Raw genomic sequence first — 16524 nt, 5'->3', positions numbered from 1 at the left:
GGCTAACCAACAAGCACAAACTAGATTTCATATTCAGGATTGTTCCCTATGGGGCCTTCCACACCGGGAATATACTGTTGCTTTAATATACTACATTAAAGTCTCCCATGACTCAGCCCATTTTTCTAAAGGTCCCATGGAAAAGGCTCACTTTCATGCCATAGCTACCAACTTGCTCACATTTATTAAGTAAACTCATATAGCACTCCCATTTCCTTGGCTCTAAGGGCCCAGTCATTGTGGACCTTGGATTCTTAAACATGGTCTCAAACACTATGGTATCCCAATGCCACTGGCTGTAACCAAAACTTTAGCCTCCCAATGCGATTTCTGTGGCCTGTTCTGTCCTGGCATCGTGGCCAATGAGGATTACACCAAAGGAGCCAATGTCCCTTCATTCATTGGCAAATTGATTGTATTGAGCTGTTGCCCCAGTTTGTGGGCATAAGTCACTATGGCCTCACAGTGATTAATACTTATGTGGGCCTACTTTGGGTTTATCCTTCCCAGTATGCTACTGCTGACACCACTACTGTAGGTCTCACCAAAACTCTGTTAGTTCCCTTTGGGTCCCCAGATATTATCCACTCTGATCGGGGTACACACTACTCACTCAGTGTAGTCATGTGTCTTACAACAGGCATCACTGGGAATTCCATTCTTCCTATTGGCTACAGGCAGCAGTCCTAATAAAGAGCCCTAATCAAGAGGCATATGACCTATTCAAAGACACCCTCATGATATTACAAAATGGACAGTGGTCTCCCAGATAAATCTCTTCTGCCCTCTGCCATAGTTACCTGGAACTCTTGATTTTTAAGTCTTATGATATCCTACCAAAATATAACAAGGGTCCCTCTTCTCCTCATTCCAGCCATAAAAGCGAACACTACTCACCTACAGATCTATCAAACCCAAGGAGAATTCCCTTTCCCACTTAATAACACCTGCCCATTCTGCCATCCTTTCTCAAACCTGGAGCCCAGATGAAGGCGGATTAAAAAATGGGACCTGCTGAAAATGAGGGACCTTCCCCCCTAAACAGACTATTCTATATGCCTTAAGAAAGCTGTCTGCCAAAGACTGCTGCCTCCCCTGTCCCCGATATGACCTTTTTAAAGGTTCGCTAACTACAGGTCGCCCTTTGTAGGAAACAGATGTCTTGGTGCCTTCCTTTAAACTATAACAGTGGGTCTCATCATACTCTGTGGTATAACAGTCACACGTTTACGTATTTTCAACTGTAAAACACAGGCTCAACATTCCCTATCACTGTGTGCATCTTTCTATGAGGAAAGAAAGATCTTAACTTTGTTCCCAGCGCCGACATTCTTCAATAGGAGGTCAGCTCTGGCTCCACTGATTATGGCAATTTGAATGAGGGATTGTTACAGGACTCAGGATGGCAAAGCTCATGGCTTTCATAATAAGAAAAAATGAGAAATTACAACTCCTGGAGCCAAAGGGATACTGATTTTTAGTCACTCTTGTAATAATTCCTCAAATGTAAATTGCTTCAAGGTCTTAGGATTACCTGTGGACTCATAAGGCATCTACAAAACTCTTGTGTACTCACTATTCTCTCCCTCTCTTTCTCTCTGTTCCTGAACTATTCCCGGAGAGCCATCCTCCCCTCCCCCACCTCGGGACTTCCCACTTTGTGTAATAAACCTTTCTTGGGTCATAACAAGGACTACTGTCATGAGCTTCAGGAGGGAGCTGCCCCACTCATGGTGGAACTACTAGAAGAGCCATCACAAAAGGTGTGAAGTGGAGACCTCACTGTGGTTTTGATCTGTATTTCCCTAATGACTAATGATGTTAAACATTTTTTTAATATGCTTATTGGCCATTTCTATCATCTGTATATCTTCTTTGGTGAAATGTCTATTCAAATCTTCTGCCCATTTTTAAATTGAGTTGTCTTCTTGTGAGAGCTCTTGATATAGTCTGCATACAAATCTTTTATTGGATATACAATTTACAAATATTTTCTTCCAATCTGTGGGTTATCTTTTTAATATTCTTAGCGGTGTATGTGGAAGCACAAAAGCTTTTAATTTGATAAAATATAATTTATCAATTTTTTCCTCTATTGATTACACTTCTGGTGTTGTATCTAAGAACTCTACCTAATCCGAGGCCACGAAAATTTTCTGTGTTTTCTTTTAGAAGCTTTATGGTTTTAGCTCTTAAGGCTATGACCCATGCCGAGTTAATTTTATGTGTACGGTGTCAGGTAAGAGTCTAAACTCATTTTTTTGCATGTAGAGATCCAGGGGCATGTAGACACTACCCTCACTCCACCATCTGGAAGTCCCGCCTCTAAACTTGTTAATTAATTTAAATAAGTTTCATTTTAAAGAATTTGTTACACTGAATAAAATTCATAGATTTCTAGATTACATTTACAAAATTAATTACATTTATTTAAAAAAACCCTGAAAGTTCCACATCTGAAACTACCCCAAACACCAGCCCTCTACTTTATTGTTTTTATAGTAAAGATGATATAAAACAATCTTTTAAACGTGATACATGTCTTATTCTCACCACTCTTGAGAAAAATGGAGGAAATCCTATAGTGTTCAAAATACTGTAAAATCTACACTTTTTTCAGATTGCTAGAGCTTTACTAAGAAACCAGCCTACAGTTCACAAACATGAGTAGTTAATACACTACACAATCAATTTTTATGTGGCGACCTTCTAGCTTAGAATATGCATCTTGGTTTTAAAGGATCTTCCATCAGCAGTCCAGCATAACTATGAGGAACACTAAATCTTTGCTTTGGCCATGCATTTTTTTAAATCATTATTTACCTAAAGTTACATTTCTATGAAGTTTCCAATGCTCTGTGAATTTTCAGAGTTCTCAAAACCCCACAGAAGTAGCAGTTCTATGATGGACTGCAGAGATAAATGATCACTAATCTCTAAATTTTTTATTAGAAAAAAATTCTCCTAAGAGTACAAGTATCATAAAAGTTCCCGTCTACTTATTCAAATTCTTTGTTAATGTATCAGTATGTTCTCCCTTTAAGAAATGATTGCAGATATGAGTTTTCAACCCTCCAGTTTTAACCCATCCTCCAATTACAAAATTTTATTTGACATAATCACACACAACCACACAATTATAAATCAGGTTTTGCTAACATTGGTATTTTACCAAGGGAAGCTCGTGGAATGGCTCTCTTGCAATGCAACATGGTCACATGTACCTTCGAAAACCTAGTACCACTACGGACACAAGGCAAGAGGACTCAAATCCTAACACACTGGGGGTTCCAGATACTTGTGGTGAAAGAAACAGACAAGACACAGACCTCACCGAACTTCAATCTATCTCATGAATAAAATTCCCCAGACATGGAAAACATGAGTATTTTGCAGCCCCAAAATAAACAGGGAGTATTGGATAAACTCCCAAATCGGAAACACAAAAATGTGCCCACAAACTTAATGTGCAAAGAGTAACGCTATGGTGACAAATATAAACATGTAAAATACGGATGTTCCCCTGAAATAACAAAGTAGCACATATGCTATAAAAAAATACACGCCAGACACAAAATTTTGGATCACACATTCTATCCCACAGAGTAAGGAAATAATGAGGTATAATCTCAAAAAGAATATATGGAATATTGAGTATATCGTCCCGAGACAGCACGTGAGGGTACCACTTGAATCCAACTAAGATTCCAGGAACCCGTGAGAGATTTTAATCAATTTCAAAATTAATGGTCTTTACAACCTACAACCTTAGTTTTTTGGAATACCACAGTTTAAAAATTATGTGTTAGAGAATTCTAGTGTTTTTAGAACCAAGAACTGTAACTAACAAGATAATGGAAATTATTCTTCAATAATTTCAGAAGCTCAGGTTATGCCCTATAAAATTATCTTTAGAAATAACATGCCCATGGATATGACTGTTCCCAAGAAATTACTGACTGATTATCTACAGCATGTATTCTTAGCACTTCGTGGAACAAAATAAAGTTTTTTAAATCTGAAAGTACAGACAAGATAGATTTAACTGCCCTGGATAAGCTAACTGTCTTACTGAGTACAGATAAGTATACTAAAGCCATAACCATCTTCTTAATGGCAAAAGGAGACATGAAACAAGATACCAGGATGCAAGAACACTTCCCTAAAGTTTACTCAAAGCATCGATTGCTCTTTAAAGAGCCTCTTTTTTGGCACCCAAATGAGAGGTCGCAGAACCATTGCACCCTGAAACCACACAGCAGCTTCTGCTAGTGGCTCTAAAAAGAGTAACTTCTCCTGGCAGATGACGAGATATATTTATTTCCTTTTCTTCTCGTCACATCCCTTCTGCTGTGTCCTAGCCTCACCTCTCAATATTTCCTCTGTGAGCACCTAATCCTTCAAAATGTTTGTGCTTCTCTATAACTCCTGAAAAAAAAAAAAACTTTATTCCTTCCCCAGGCAGTCAGGCTTTTTTTCTGTTGTTTCATCCTAATGCCTGCTGGTTCAAGGAATATGTCTATGAAGGGCACAGTGAATTAATACACAAGTCCAGACAGCGCTAAGGCCACCTTGATTTACATTGCAATGGAACCACCGGGTGCAAACAGTATTGTCTGCTGACTGCCTAATGTCAGCTCTGAAGTCTTAAGAGAAACACCCCGGCGCTGGGTGAAGAGAGGCCCTGTCAAGCAGGCCATGGCGTGATATGAAACAGAAAGTTAAATTCCATCTCCAACCACCTCTGAAGTGAGAGTTGGGCCAATCACACGCCATTTCTTCCTAACTCCTGACCCCCCGTCCACTCACCCTACAAAGCAAAGGAAAGAGCAGAACATTTCTTCATGTCTTGCAGGTTCATCCTGGCTTTGCTGTCCACATGTCAATGTGCCCACAGAAGCCTGGCAGGGACTAAAGGCTGTGTTCTGAAGCCCTCTCTCTGGGTTGCCTCCCCCTGGACAATGGTGCCCTGCAGCTTACACCAGACCAGAGCAGCCAAAGACATGACACAGGCACCAGGGAACGAAGGGACTGAAAAAATGTCAATCTGGGGAGCACCATACATCCATTTTCAAACAGGGAACACCAGAAGTGCCGAAATGGAGGAGAACCCCCTGTATACCTTTAAAAGAAGAGGGGCAATTAACACATAGGGTTGGGAAGTAGGGAAGGAGGCGGAATGCAAGATGTAAAGCCTCATTTCAAAGGAACCCGGCAAGCGGACTCCAAGCAACTTTAAAACATACTGAATTTTCAACATCAGGACACACAGAGTACCATTACTTCTAAAAGCAAAGAAGCAAAGATACCAATTCTCAAAAGTAAAATTTAATAGCCTTCATCTACTTGGAGGGCGGGGTGCAGAGGAAAGGGGTAAAAGGGTGAAAACCAGCTGTTCCAGAGTTATGTGTGGCTCTACAGCCTTTTTTTACAACCTCTAGTTCACGCTCATCTTGAATTTTCTGAAGCTCGCAGTTATGAGCCCAGTGGGACAGGAGCGAGTCCACAAGGCCTGATTCTCCCTCTTCCAGACTATTTACACTCTTACGGAAGTACACACGTCTACACAGAATGACAGCCACACATTTTGATGGCAACAGATAGCTGCTTTAGAAACGTGTCAGGTTGGGAGAGGAAAAGTTATTAGTAATAGGGCATCACATGGAGAAATTACCAGCAGCTGATGTAAATTTTCACCCCTGAAACAGAGCAGGTCTAGGGAGAAAAAAAATGAGAGCGGTTTTGATCTTCCTCCCACTGCCTGTCTTTATTTACCTGAGCACGGAGAGCCTGCCCCAACCACAAAATCAGGGGGCTGCTCCCACACAGGAAGGACCTGCTTCCTGAGGCAGCAGAAGCTGGTTTGGGTGCTGCTGCACCACTGCTTATGCACTGCTGTCCTTCTACAGCCTCCTGAGATTATACCACCATCATAGCATAGCACAGCATGTCACAGCATATCGTACTATACCATATATTATATCATTACCATAACATACCATACCATTACCATATTATACCATACCCTATCATACCATACCATATCACATCATTCCACACTACATCATATCATACTATACCGTATCATTACCATATCATTTCCATATCATATCATATCGTATCATTTATAAAGCCGCACTGAGGGAATGGAAGGGGATAGAAAGGGAATCAGCCATCTCACACACCCTGGAATGTGAAGGGGGTGGCAGATATGGGGAGAGCCCCAGGAGCCCGGCCATTTCTGGATTTCCGGTGACATATGTCACCCACCATCCCTGGCAGCCGCGGAAGTCCAGGTTGATCAGGACCACCCAGGAATATACACTTTTTGACAGTCATGAGGTCAAGACATGGGAGCAAGAGATAGCTTTAAGGTCCAGTATTTAAAAAGTCAAATTAGTAAAATTTATGTTACCTGTATTTTGCCAGATTTGTTTTTCAATTCAAATTTTTAAAAAAATCAGACATTTGTTTAAGGGCTAAATGGCTCAGTCTCTCATCTGGTGGACACTCTAAGAAGCAGGATCTTTCAGCCCTTGGTGGGAGCCACTAGGGGTTCTAGGGCATTCTTTCTGATGAGCACAAGGCCAGAGAAAGGACTCCTCATTTGGGGATATATAAATTAAAAAGCAAGCCCCCCAGGAAGGATAAATTAGGAGGATGGCATTGACAGATACACACCGCTATATATAAAATAGATAAACAACAAGGATTTAATGTGCAGCACAGGGAACTATATTCAATACCTTGTAATAACCTATAATGGAAAAGAATCTTAAAAGAGATATATATATATATATATATATATATCTATATCTGAATCACTTTACTATATACCTGAAACTAACACAATATTATAAATCAACTATAGTTCAGTTTAAAAAAATAGGAATTAGAATAATACCTACCTCATCAGTTCTACTGCATGCAATAAATAAATTAACATATGTAAAAAAAGCCTCCCAAATTTTAAATCTTATTAAAAGATTCTCTAACTTAGGGATAGAACATTATTCTTAAGATGCAGAGAAAAATCATACTTCAGAAAAACATTTACTATAGGAAACAGAAGAAACCTTTAGAAAGCATTTGCTTCATGTTCTCAAGAATATACAAGAAAATATGAAGAAATGGAAGGTGGGGTTTAAAATGTGGCTTAGATGCTTCCTAAGATATAAACTGAGTTGATAAGAAGCAGGCTGGAAGAAGGAAAAAATTGTAACATCTAAAAATGTAATAGATATACTGTTTTAGACAGGGCAAAACAGAATTGACACGAAGAGAAAAATAATTCAGGAATGTAGAGGACAAATTTGAGAAGCCATACCAGAGAGCAGAGGAAAAGGACAAAGAGAAAAGCAGACTCAGAAAGAGAAGTGAAGTTGTTTACATGGGACAGGGATGGTGGGTAAGAGGTATAGTGACAGAAGATAGGAAGTGAAGACTGTCTTCTCAAAATAAAAGCAGACTCTGTGGAACACATCGAATAATCAAAGGTACACTACACAATTTTTTAAATTTAAAAATAACCTGGTCAGTGGATTAAAAATGCTTATACACAAAATTAATCAAAAGAGGTAGTTGCCGAGACACAGATAGCACTGTGAATTTTTAAAATTTTCAGTTTAAGAAAAAATCCTGACAGGATCCAGTAAAACAATCAAATAGGTTACTTTTGAAGAAATAATATTACCTTCATTTCTCTCTCAGAGTCCTAACAGCCAGAAAATAGAGGAACATCTTACAAAAGTTTTAAGATGAAAATGTTTAAAAAGTGCAGTTGTGATGCAATAATTCACGACCCATGGATGAAAAATAAGAACTGCATTCTTAAATATCTGAAGTTTCAGAAACACTACTATCCACATTCCAAAGCTAAAACTATTAGAAGAAAGAAGACATGCCAACTGACCAAGAAAGGAATGGAAACAAAGAACTAAAGAAATGAGGAGAGGATCATTTAGAGACAAATGTCAACCACGGAAAAGAGAATCTAACTGGTATTTTTAGATTTGTAAGCAATCGTTTAATTCAAATTTAAAAAATAGTCATTTTCAAAGGAGAAAGTATATAATAGAATAATAGTAACTTAATAAAAAAGCCCACCCCTTTTGCCATGTGCTAAAAGAAGTTCTAGAAGGAGTAAAGATTTAAATATTTTAAAGTGAGAGATGTCCACTTATCTCAGGGTACTAAATATATCAATAAATTAATCAATTCAAAAGCAGGATTGACAATAAAAAGTAGGTATAAGTGACACGAATACAGAAAAGTTGAAAACTTCTACAGATTAAATAACCACAGACATAATTAAATGTTAACTATATTAGAAAGCCAATTTAAATGCAAGATAAATAAAAGTTTGATACTTTTGATGCTTATAAACCTCTTGTAAATCAACAAGTAACTAGAATATCTTTATAGTAAAATAGACAAGGCTATGAACAGCCAATTTAAAAAAAGAAGATGAAGAGGGTGTGGAGAAAAGGGAACACTCCTACACTGTTGGTGGGAATGTAAGTAAGTTGGTGCGGTCACTATGGAGAACAGTATGTTCTTCAGAAAACTAAAAATAGATTTACCCTATGATCCAGCAATCCCACTCCTGGGCATATACCCAGACAAAATTATAAATAAAAAAGATACATGCACCCCTATGTTCATGGCAGCACTATTCATAATAGCTAAGACACAGAAGCAACCTAAGTGTCCATCGACAGATGAATGGATAAAGAAGATGCAGTACATATATACAATGGAATATCACTCAGCCATAAAAAAAGAACAAAATAATGCCATTTGCAGCAACATGGATGCAGCTAGAGAGTCTCATACTAAATGAAGTAAATCAGAAAGAGAAAGATAAATACCATATGATATCACTTATATGTGGAATGTAAAATATGGCACAAATGAACCTATCTACGAAACAGAAACAGAATCATAGACATAAAGAACAGACTTGTGGTTGCCACGGGTGGGGGTGGGGAGAGGGATGAGCTGGGAATTTGGGGTTGCTAGATGCAAACTATTACATTTAGGATGGATAAACAACAGGGTCCTACTGTATAGCACAGGGAACTATCAATATATCCAATCTAGTGGGATAAACTATAATGGAAAAGATATTAAAAAAAGAATGTCTATATGTGTAAAACTGAGTCACTTTACTGAATAGCAGAGATTGGCACAACTTTATAAATCAACTATACTTCAATTTAAAAAAAATTTTAAACAATAAAATATTTAAAAGAAGATGTAAATGGTCAACAAACATCTTAAAAATTAAACACAATGGTAAACAAATAAACACATATTAAGACAACAGTGAAATACTATTCTTGAGTATGAAATTTTAAAAAGTGAAAAGAAACTCTAATGCACAGAATTGGCAAGAATTTGAGACAATGGTCACTCTCATATACTGCTCACAAAAGAATAAATTGGAACAACTATTGTTGTTGGACAAGTCATAGCAACATTTTAACATTTTCACATATTCTTTGATCAAGCCCCTCCACTTCTAGGAATTTATCTGAATAATCAAGATTGTGTGTAAGGCTATAAATTTGTTCATATTAGAATACGCATCAAAATCAAAAATAAGAAACAACGGAAGTGACCAAAGGGAAGAATAAATAAACTACAGTATGTGCATACGTTCAAACACCATGCTCTAAAAATTATGTTGCAGAAGAATACTAATGACATGAAGAAAAGCTCAGATGTTGTTAAAAAAAAGTTACTAATCCATACCAAAATATTCATAGCAAAATTACTAGATATGTGCACATAAAATGACTGAAAATATGAACACTAGCATTTTTTTCAACATTGAAATGACAGGTGGTTTTCCTTTTCAGTGTGTTCATCTAAAAACATACAATAACATCTCTGCAGTAATGCTCCCTACAATAATATGAGTTGGGATATAACATGACTGTCTTTTGAGGTCTGCCCTTTACTGAACCCCAGTTCTCAAGAGAGACAAATCAAGTTCTAGTGCAGGGAGAAAGGGTCACAGGGAATGGAAAGAAAGGTCATTAATGGAAATAGCAGGCGAACCTCTCTAGGAAAGCAGAGAAGTGGAAGTGGGATTACCACAACTCTGGTGGACTTGTAGTCCAGTCCTTCCAGACGGGCCAGTGAAAGAGGCACCAACTCAGCAGCACCTTCAAAGAACAGTGGCTTCTATCCAGAAAGTCCCAGCCAGCCACAGGATCCTGAATCATCACCATGGACATTAAAGCCAAAATGGACACTGCCACTAAAAGATGGCAAACCATAACCGAGACCTAGATAATTCCCATGGAGGGACCCTGGAATTCCAAGCCAGATAGTTACACACACTTGCTCTGGCCATGTCATTCATGTCACAATAATCCAATCTCTCATGTCTAATGACTGAATATTTGGGAGCTCACTTATAACATTATGGCAGGATTTTATTTGGTGTCTTTTATAATCAAAAATGAAATTAATATTATTTAAGAACACATATTAAATTAATATTTAAGAAAAAAATTCCAACCACTTGGAAATTTACAAGTACTCTCCTAAAAGACAGGCTGAAAGCTAGGCCTCTTGCACCAAACAGACAAGCTGTGAATGCAAAGGAAAAGTTCTTGAAGGAAGTTAAAACTGCTATTCTGGGGGTGGGGGAGACTACTTTCCTACAGAACTATGGACGTAAAACTAAAATGTTCTAATGTAATTATAAATAATTTAGAATATATTTTTAAAAACCAAAACACTATGTATCCAAATTTATAGAACAGGTGCAAAGCTGCATTCAAAGGAAAATGCATAGTATTAAATATTATTGTTACAAAGAAAAAGGGAAAAATCGATAAATGAAGCATTCACTTCAAAACATTAAGTTGGAAAAAAAGGAATGATATTTTAAGATTAAAAAAAACACAAAGAAAAAAAACAAATCAAAAAAAAAACACATAAAGGAAATAAAACACGGACATACATCAGAAGTGAGAAATAAAATCCAAGAGCTGTTTGTTTGAAAAACAAACAAACCAATGACGCATATTGACAGAGTTTACTAGAAAGAGAAACAATCCATTGTGATGGGGTCATATTTTGAGAATTGTTAGTATATTTTTCTCTTTTGTCTTTCTGACTTTGACATGACATTTCCCTAGTTATTTTGAAGCATTCTTTGGAGGAGTATAAAGAGATAAAGCCTTTTTCCTAAAAGAATGCAAAGAGAAAGAATAAGGTGATATTCAGCTTTGGACAAATGAAATAGGATTTGCTTCAGCCCCAAGAAAAGATTCTCTAAATTCCTCCCATTATGCCTCTTTAGCACATTAACTACCTTACCTGCAAGACTCAGCTCCTGGAGCTTTCCCAATTTTTTTTTTTTTTAATTCCAGTCCCCACAATGCACCCTTAAGGCTCAGGTTTGAGTCAGGACAAAAAAAAAGAAACTACGATGCAGGGGAAGCCTGCACATTTCCAGCCTAGAGCAAAGATGGAAAGAGGAGAAAGAAAGGAAAGAGAGAGCTTTGGCTTGGAGAAAGGTGAGGGTAACAACAAGGGTAGATGGGGCTTTGTCTCCTCCCCCAGTTAGGACTCTAGAAAAAGATCACTTCTTGGGCAGTGTTCCACCGCAAAACTAACTTAACACAGGGTCACATCCACTTTGTGTGGCAAATAGAGGGAGGTCCTGATACTTAAGTTTCCTGAACCAGCCTTGGTCCGTGTATGTTTAGATAGGGCCCCAAAATAGTGGGCAGACTGGCTGGAACTAGCCAGCTAGAGCTGGGTGAGGTAGCATTGTAGCAAATGTTGCAGAGGACAACTCAGGATGGAACTAAAAGAGAATCTTCAGCAGATCCCTGACATGTAGCATTAATGGGAGCTCAGGTGAGACCAAGACAGTGGAGAGAACCAGCAGGTGGAAGGCCTGAGGGAGAAGAATGAGCCACAAACGGCAGCTTCCATCGCTGGCTATCACCAGGGTACCCACCCAGCAGACGGGAAATGGACAACATCCCCTTGGAGAGCAGAGGGTCAAAGGATACCATGATCATGAACCCCACCGCTTAACTCTACCACCGCACCTCAGCCCCTCTCCCACTTAGATCTGGGTATCATCTGAAAGTCAGAAAAGATGGTGGAAACAATCTGAAAGAGTGAGCATTTGCTCCCAGAGAGAATAAACATACCAGAAAGAGTTGCTTAAGTTGGCACTTCTGACTAAGCTTTAACCTGGACACACACACACACACACACACACACACGCTCCATCTTGCCCAGCACCTGTGGAAGACTACACAGCAGGGAGATTAAGAGTGTGGGATTCTGGATCCACATGGCCTGGGTCTGACTCCTGGGTCCACAGTTTGTCAACTCCGTGACTTTGGGCAGTTGACTCCATCTGCCTGTGCCTATTTCCTCATCGGTAAAGTGAGGATCTTAAGAGTTTCTCTCAGTATTTTTTGAAGATTAAGCGAGCTAATAAATGTAAAGGACTTAGACCAGTGTCCACAATAAGCATTCAGTAAGTGCTGCCTATCCTTACTGCTTTTAGTATTGTTATTATACTATTACTTATACCTTCTACCTACAGCTGGGGCTCTTGGAAGAAGATCAGACCAGCTACAGAAAAATCAAAATTATAATTTCTCTACACAACCGAGTGGTATGGATTAAAATTTGTATCCCTGCCACATAAATAATCAATCATAAATGATAAAGGGGATATAAAGTAGATCAAAAGACAAGTTTTGAAAAATACAACAGAATGGTACAAAATTAAAAACCTTAAGAAAATGGACCACATTCCGAAAAAAATATGAATTACCTGTATTAGCTCAAGAAGTACGCCAAGTAGAAAGAAGTACGCCAAGAGAAGCTGAAAAATTCATCCGAGAATTACCTCCAAAAAGGCCTATGACCAGATAATTTAATTAGTACATTCTTTCTAAGTCTTCCCAAGGGACAACACCAGAATGTATAACAGTACCAGGACTTGGAAAAAGATGCAATGCTCCCCAATTCACTGGAAAACTACTACCTATAATACACAACTCTGCATAAAGTAAAAGTACAGGCTAATATTTTTCTCTAAAGCTTTGTTACCCCAGGATCTCTCAGTGCCCCTGATACGCTGTGAGATTCCAGTAGGAGGCTGCAGAAGGCAATGTCGTGCTGTACTTCAAGATTCCTTCTGGGATCCCCCAAACCCTTCTGATGGTCATGCAGGAACTACACCAGAGCCTTAAGTCATGCACTCAGAAAATTAAGATGGTCCAAGATCCAAGAATACACAGAAAGATACACAGGGGAAAAGGGATTCACAAGACATAGAGGAAAAGAGACAGTATACAAAATGGGAAAAACAGGGACTTCCCTGGTGGCGCAGTGGTTAAGAATCCGCCTGCCAATGCAGGGGACATGGGTTCAAGCCCTGATTCGGGAAGATCCCACATGCCGCACAGCAACTAAGCCCGTGCGCCACAACTACTGAGCCTGTGCTCTAAAGCCCGTGAGCCACAACTACTGAAGCTCGCGCGCCTAGAGCCCATGCTCTGCAATGGGAGAAGCCACCGCAATGAGAAGCCTGCACACTGCAACAAAGAGTAGCCCCCGCTCACCGCAACTAGAGAAAGCCCGCGGGCAGCAACGAAGACCCAATGCAGCGAAAAAGAAAGAAATAAAATAAATAAGTTTATTAAAGGAAGCAAAAATAGTAGCAAGGCTGAGGCTCAAAGCAGTAGATCCTGCTGGTGAAAATGTAAACTGATTCAACCCATCCAGGAAGCAACTGGCCAAATGTATTCAGTACCTAAAATGTACATACTCTTTGATCTAATCATTCAACTTCTATCAATCCACCTCGGAGAACTGCAAATGCAGATAGATTTACATACAAGGATATACTTCATAGAATTATTAATAGCAAACAAAACAAAACAGGAAACAATCTAAGTGTCCAAAAATAAAACGTTATATAGATTATAGCACATTCATACGATGAATTATGCAACAATTAAAAGCAATGTTTTGCAAAAAAAAATTGTAATAACACATATATGTCTGATTTTTTAGAGATAAAAGGCAGAACAAAATACAATGTACAATCTTAAGTATATTTCACAAATACATGTACATGGGAAAAACTCCTGGAAGAATATAAACCAAAACCTTAATATGATCTCTGGGTGGTGGGACTCCGAGTGAATATTTTTAAATCCATTTCTCATATCATCTAACTTTCTGCACTAAGAATGGATTACTTTTACGACAGGTTAAAAAGAAAAGATAAAACCCAAATAATTATTGCACATGGATAAATACTCCTAGGAGTGACGAAGAAAAAATCTGTCTCCATTCAGTAAGGACAAAAACATTCTCAACACTGAGCACAGAATTCCACGCTCCCAAACGTGAATCTTACACCGGTGCACTTGAAAGCATAAAGACACAAAGCAAACCAACCAAACCTCTCGAGAGACAGGCTGAGCTGCTTCTCGAGGTTTCCAGCACACCATTATCGCGAGGGGAACTCAGCACCCATTTTTTTCAAAGTGCAGCTGCTTTCGTATCTCCCTTGGTTCGAAGACCATCCACATCGAGGGACAGGCTTTGCAGTGGAGGTTGAGGGAGTGTGAGAGTTACACGCGCGCGTAGGCACACACATCCTCTCTCTCTCTCTCTCTCAAATCCACTCAATCGTGTGGTCCCAACCAGACAACTCGAAGCGAGCCCCGCGGTGCAGCCGCGCCCCATCCCCGAGCCGCGGCGCCCCCTCCCTCCGGCCCTCCCTCCGGCCGCCCGGCGCTGCGGGTACCTGTTCGTGGTGCGCGGGGGCCGGGTCGGCGGGCTCCCGGGCGTCCTTGGCGCGGCGCGGGTGCCGTGGATGGCCTCCCTGCTTTCCTCCACCAAGAACCTGCACAGCCGGGAAGCAAACTAAGTTGGGGAGCAGTTGGCTGGCAGGCTCGGCCTCGCGCTCGCAGCCCAGCGGCCGGGACATCCTCGCGCGCCCTGGCTCCCGGCGCAGCTCCCAAACCCCGGAGTTTGCGAAGAGGCTCGGGGCGGGAAGAAAGGGAAAGCGCGGACCCGCCGGGAGAGCCCGGGTGACCGACGGGGAACCCGACGGCAGGTCCGGCGCCGCAGCTCCCTCTCTGCTCTGACCGGTCCCCCGGCGCCCCAGCCGGTGCCTGGCCGCGGCTAGCGTCGCCCCTCCGATACCCGCCACTCACCCAGGCCGCCTCCCGGACGCCCCCATCCCGCCCCACCTTCAGGCCGCCGCTGCCCGTCGGTTCGTCCTCGCAGCGGCCGAAAGTCCGCGCGCCCGAGAGGAACGGGGGCAGGGGGCGGCCGGGGCCCCCCCGGGACGCGCGGAGGGGCGGCCGGAGCGCGGCGGTGGGTTACCTGGGGCGGGCGGGCGTGTCGGTCGAGCACCAGAGCAGGCGCAGCAGCAGCAGCAGCAGGAGGCTGGCGAGTAGGGCGAGCAGCGCGCCTCCCGGCCGCATCCTGAGCCACGGGCGCAGCCGCCGCCGCCGCCGTCTCCGCCGCTGCCGCTGCTGCCCCGGCGAAGCACAGCCCGGGCGGCCCCGACTGGCGGCTCCCGCCGCCGCTGCCGCCGCCGCCGCCGCAGCCACGCACACCTCCAGCGTTCAAGGCGGCGGGGAGGGGCGGCGGCGGCGCGCGCCCCCGGCCCGGCCCGCTCGCTCTCAGCGGGCAGAGGTAGGCGCCGCGGCCCGGCTCTCTCCCCCGGCTCCCGCCCAGCCCCGGATCGCTGTGGCAGCCCGGCTGGCGGTGGCGAGGCGCCCAGCTCGCCTCCTCTCCTCCCGGAGGCGCTCGGCGCTGCTGCGGGCTCTGGTCGTCGTCGTCGTCGTCGTCGTCGTCGCCGCCGCCGCCGCCGCCGCGCGGGGTCACCTGAAGGTTGGGGCTCGGGCGCTGGACGCCGTGCTGCTTGGGCTCCAACTTTCCTGCGCCCTCACCTGCCCCTGGGAGGCCGCGCGCTCTTCCCCGAAGCCCACGCAGCCCACCCAAGCGGACCACACCTGGCTCTGCGCCCCTGCGGAGGAGAGCGAGGGCTCGGAGAGGCGGAAGAACAGGGAGGGAAGGGCCCACTTCCAAAACTTTGAAAACGGAGTAGTCGCTCTGCTGGATCGTCCCACGCGCAGAGGCTGCAAGGGACTTCCAAGCACCTCCCCTTGCTTGAAGGCAGGTTCAGAGGGACGGCGAATGGATTTCCGGGGGCCAGGCCGTCCCTAGGGGTCGGGCAAACTACCGCCCGCAGGCCGAACTCGTCCCCTGCCCGTTTCTGTGAAGAGCTTCCTTGGACCAACTGCCTGCCCCATTCCTCTGTGTTATCAATGGCCGCGTGTGGCTCTATTTATTGATCTAGGGCCGCTTTTGCGCTGCAAGGACAGAATTGAGTCGTGGTCCCAAAGATCAGAGGGCCGGAAATGTTGACTCTCCGGCCCTTTCCAGAACAAGCTGTCAGACCCCTGCTCTAATTCATATTGGGCTGGATCATGTTGGTTAGCATCT

At 42.5% G+C, this 16524-nt stretch overlaps 1 protein-coding gene across 1 annotated transcript in view; it reads right to left on the bottom strand.

The window, feature by feature from the left end:
• Positions 1-15497, bottom strand: part of ST8SIA6 (ST8 alpha-N-acetyl-neuraminide alpha-2,8-sialyltransferase 6) — a 135793-nt gene extending 120296 nt beyond the window's left edge. The window contains exons 1-2 of the mRNA XM_030832384.2: positions 15397-15497; positions 14813-14911 (exon numbers count right to left, since the gene is read on the bottom strand). Of these exons, the coding sequence (XP_030688244.2) occupies positions 14813-14911; positions 15397-15497 (200 nt within the window). The remainder of the gene's footprint in view (positions 1-14812; positions 14912-15396) is intronic.
• Between the last annotated feature and the right edge of the window lie 1027 nt (positions 15498-16524).

The sequence above is a fragment of the Globicephala melas genome, chromosome 2 (assembly GCF_963455315.2).
Source record: "Globicephala melas chromosome 2, mGloMel1.2, whole genome shotgun sequence".
Classification (NCBI taxonomy): Eukaryota; Metazoa; Chordata; class Mammalia; order Artiodactyla; family Delphinidae; genus Globicephala; species Globicephala melas.
Note: the sequence above shows the minus strand (reverse complement) of the source record. Positions and strands in the feature narration are given on the sequence as shown.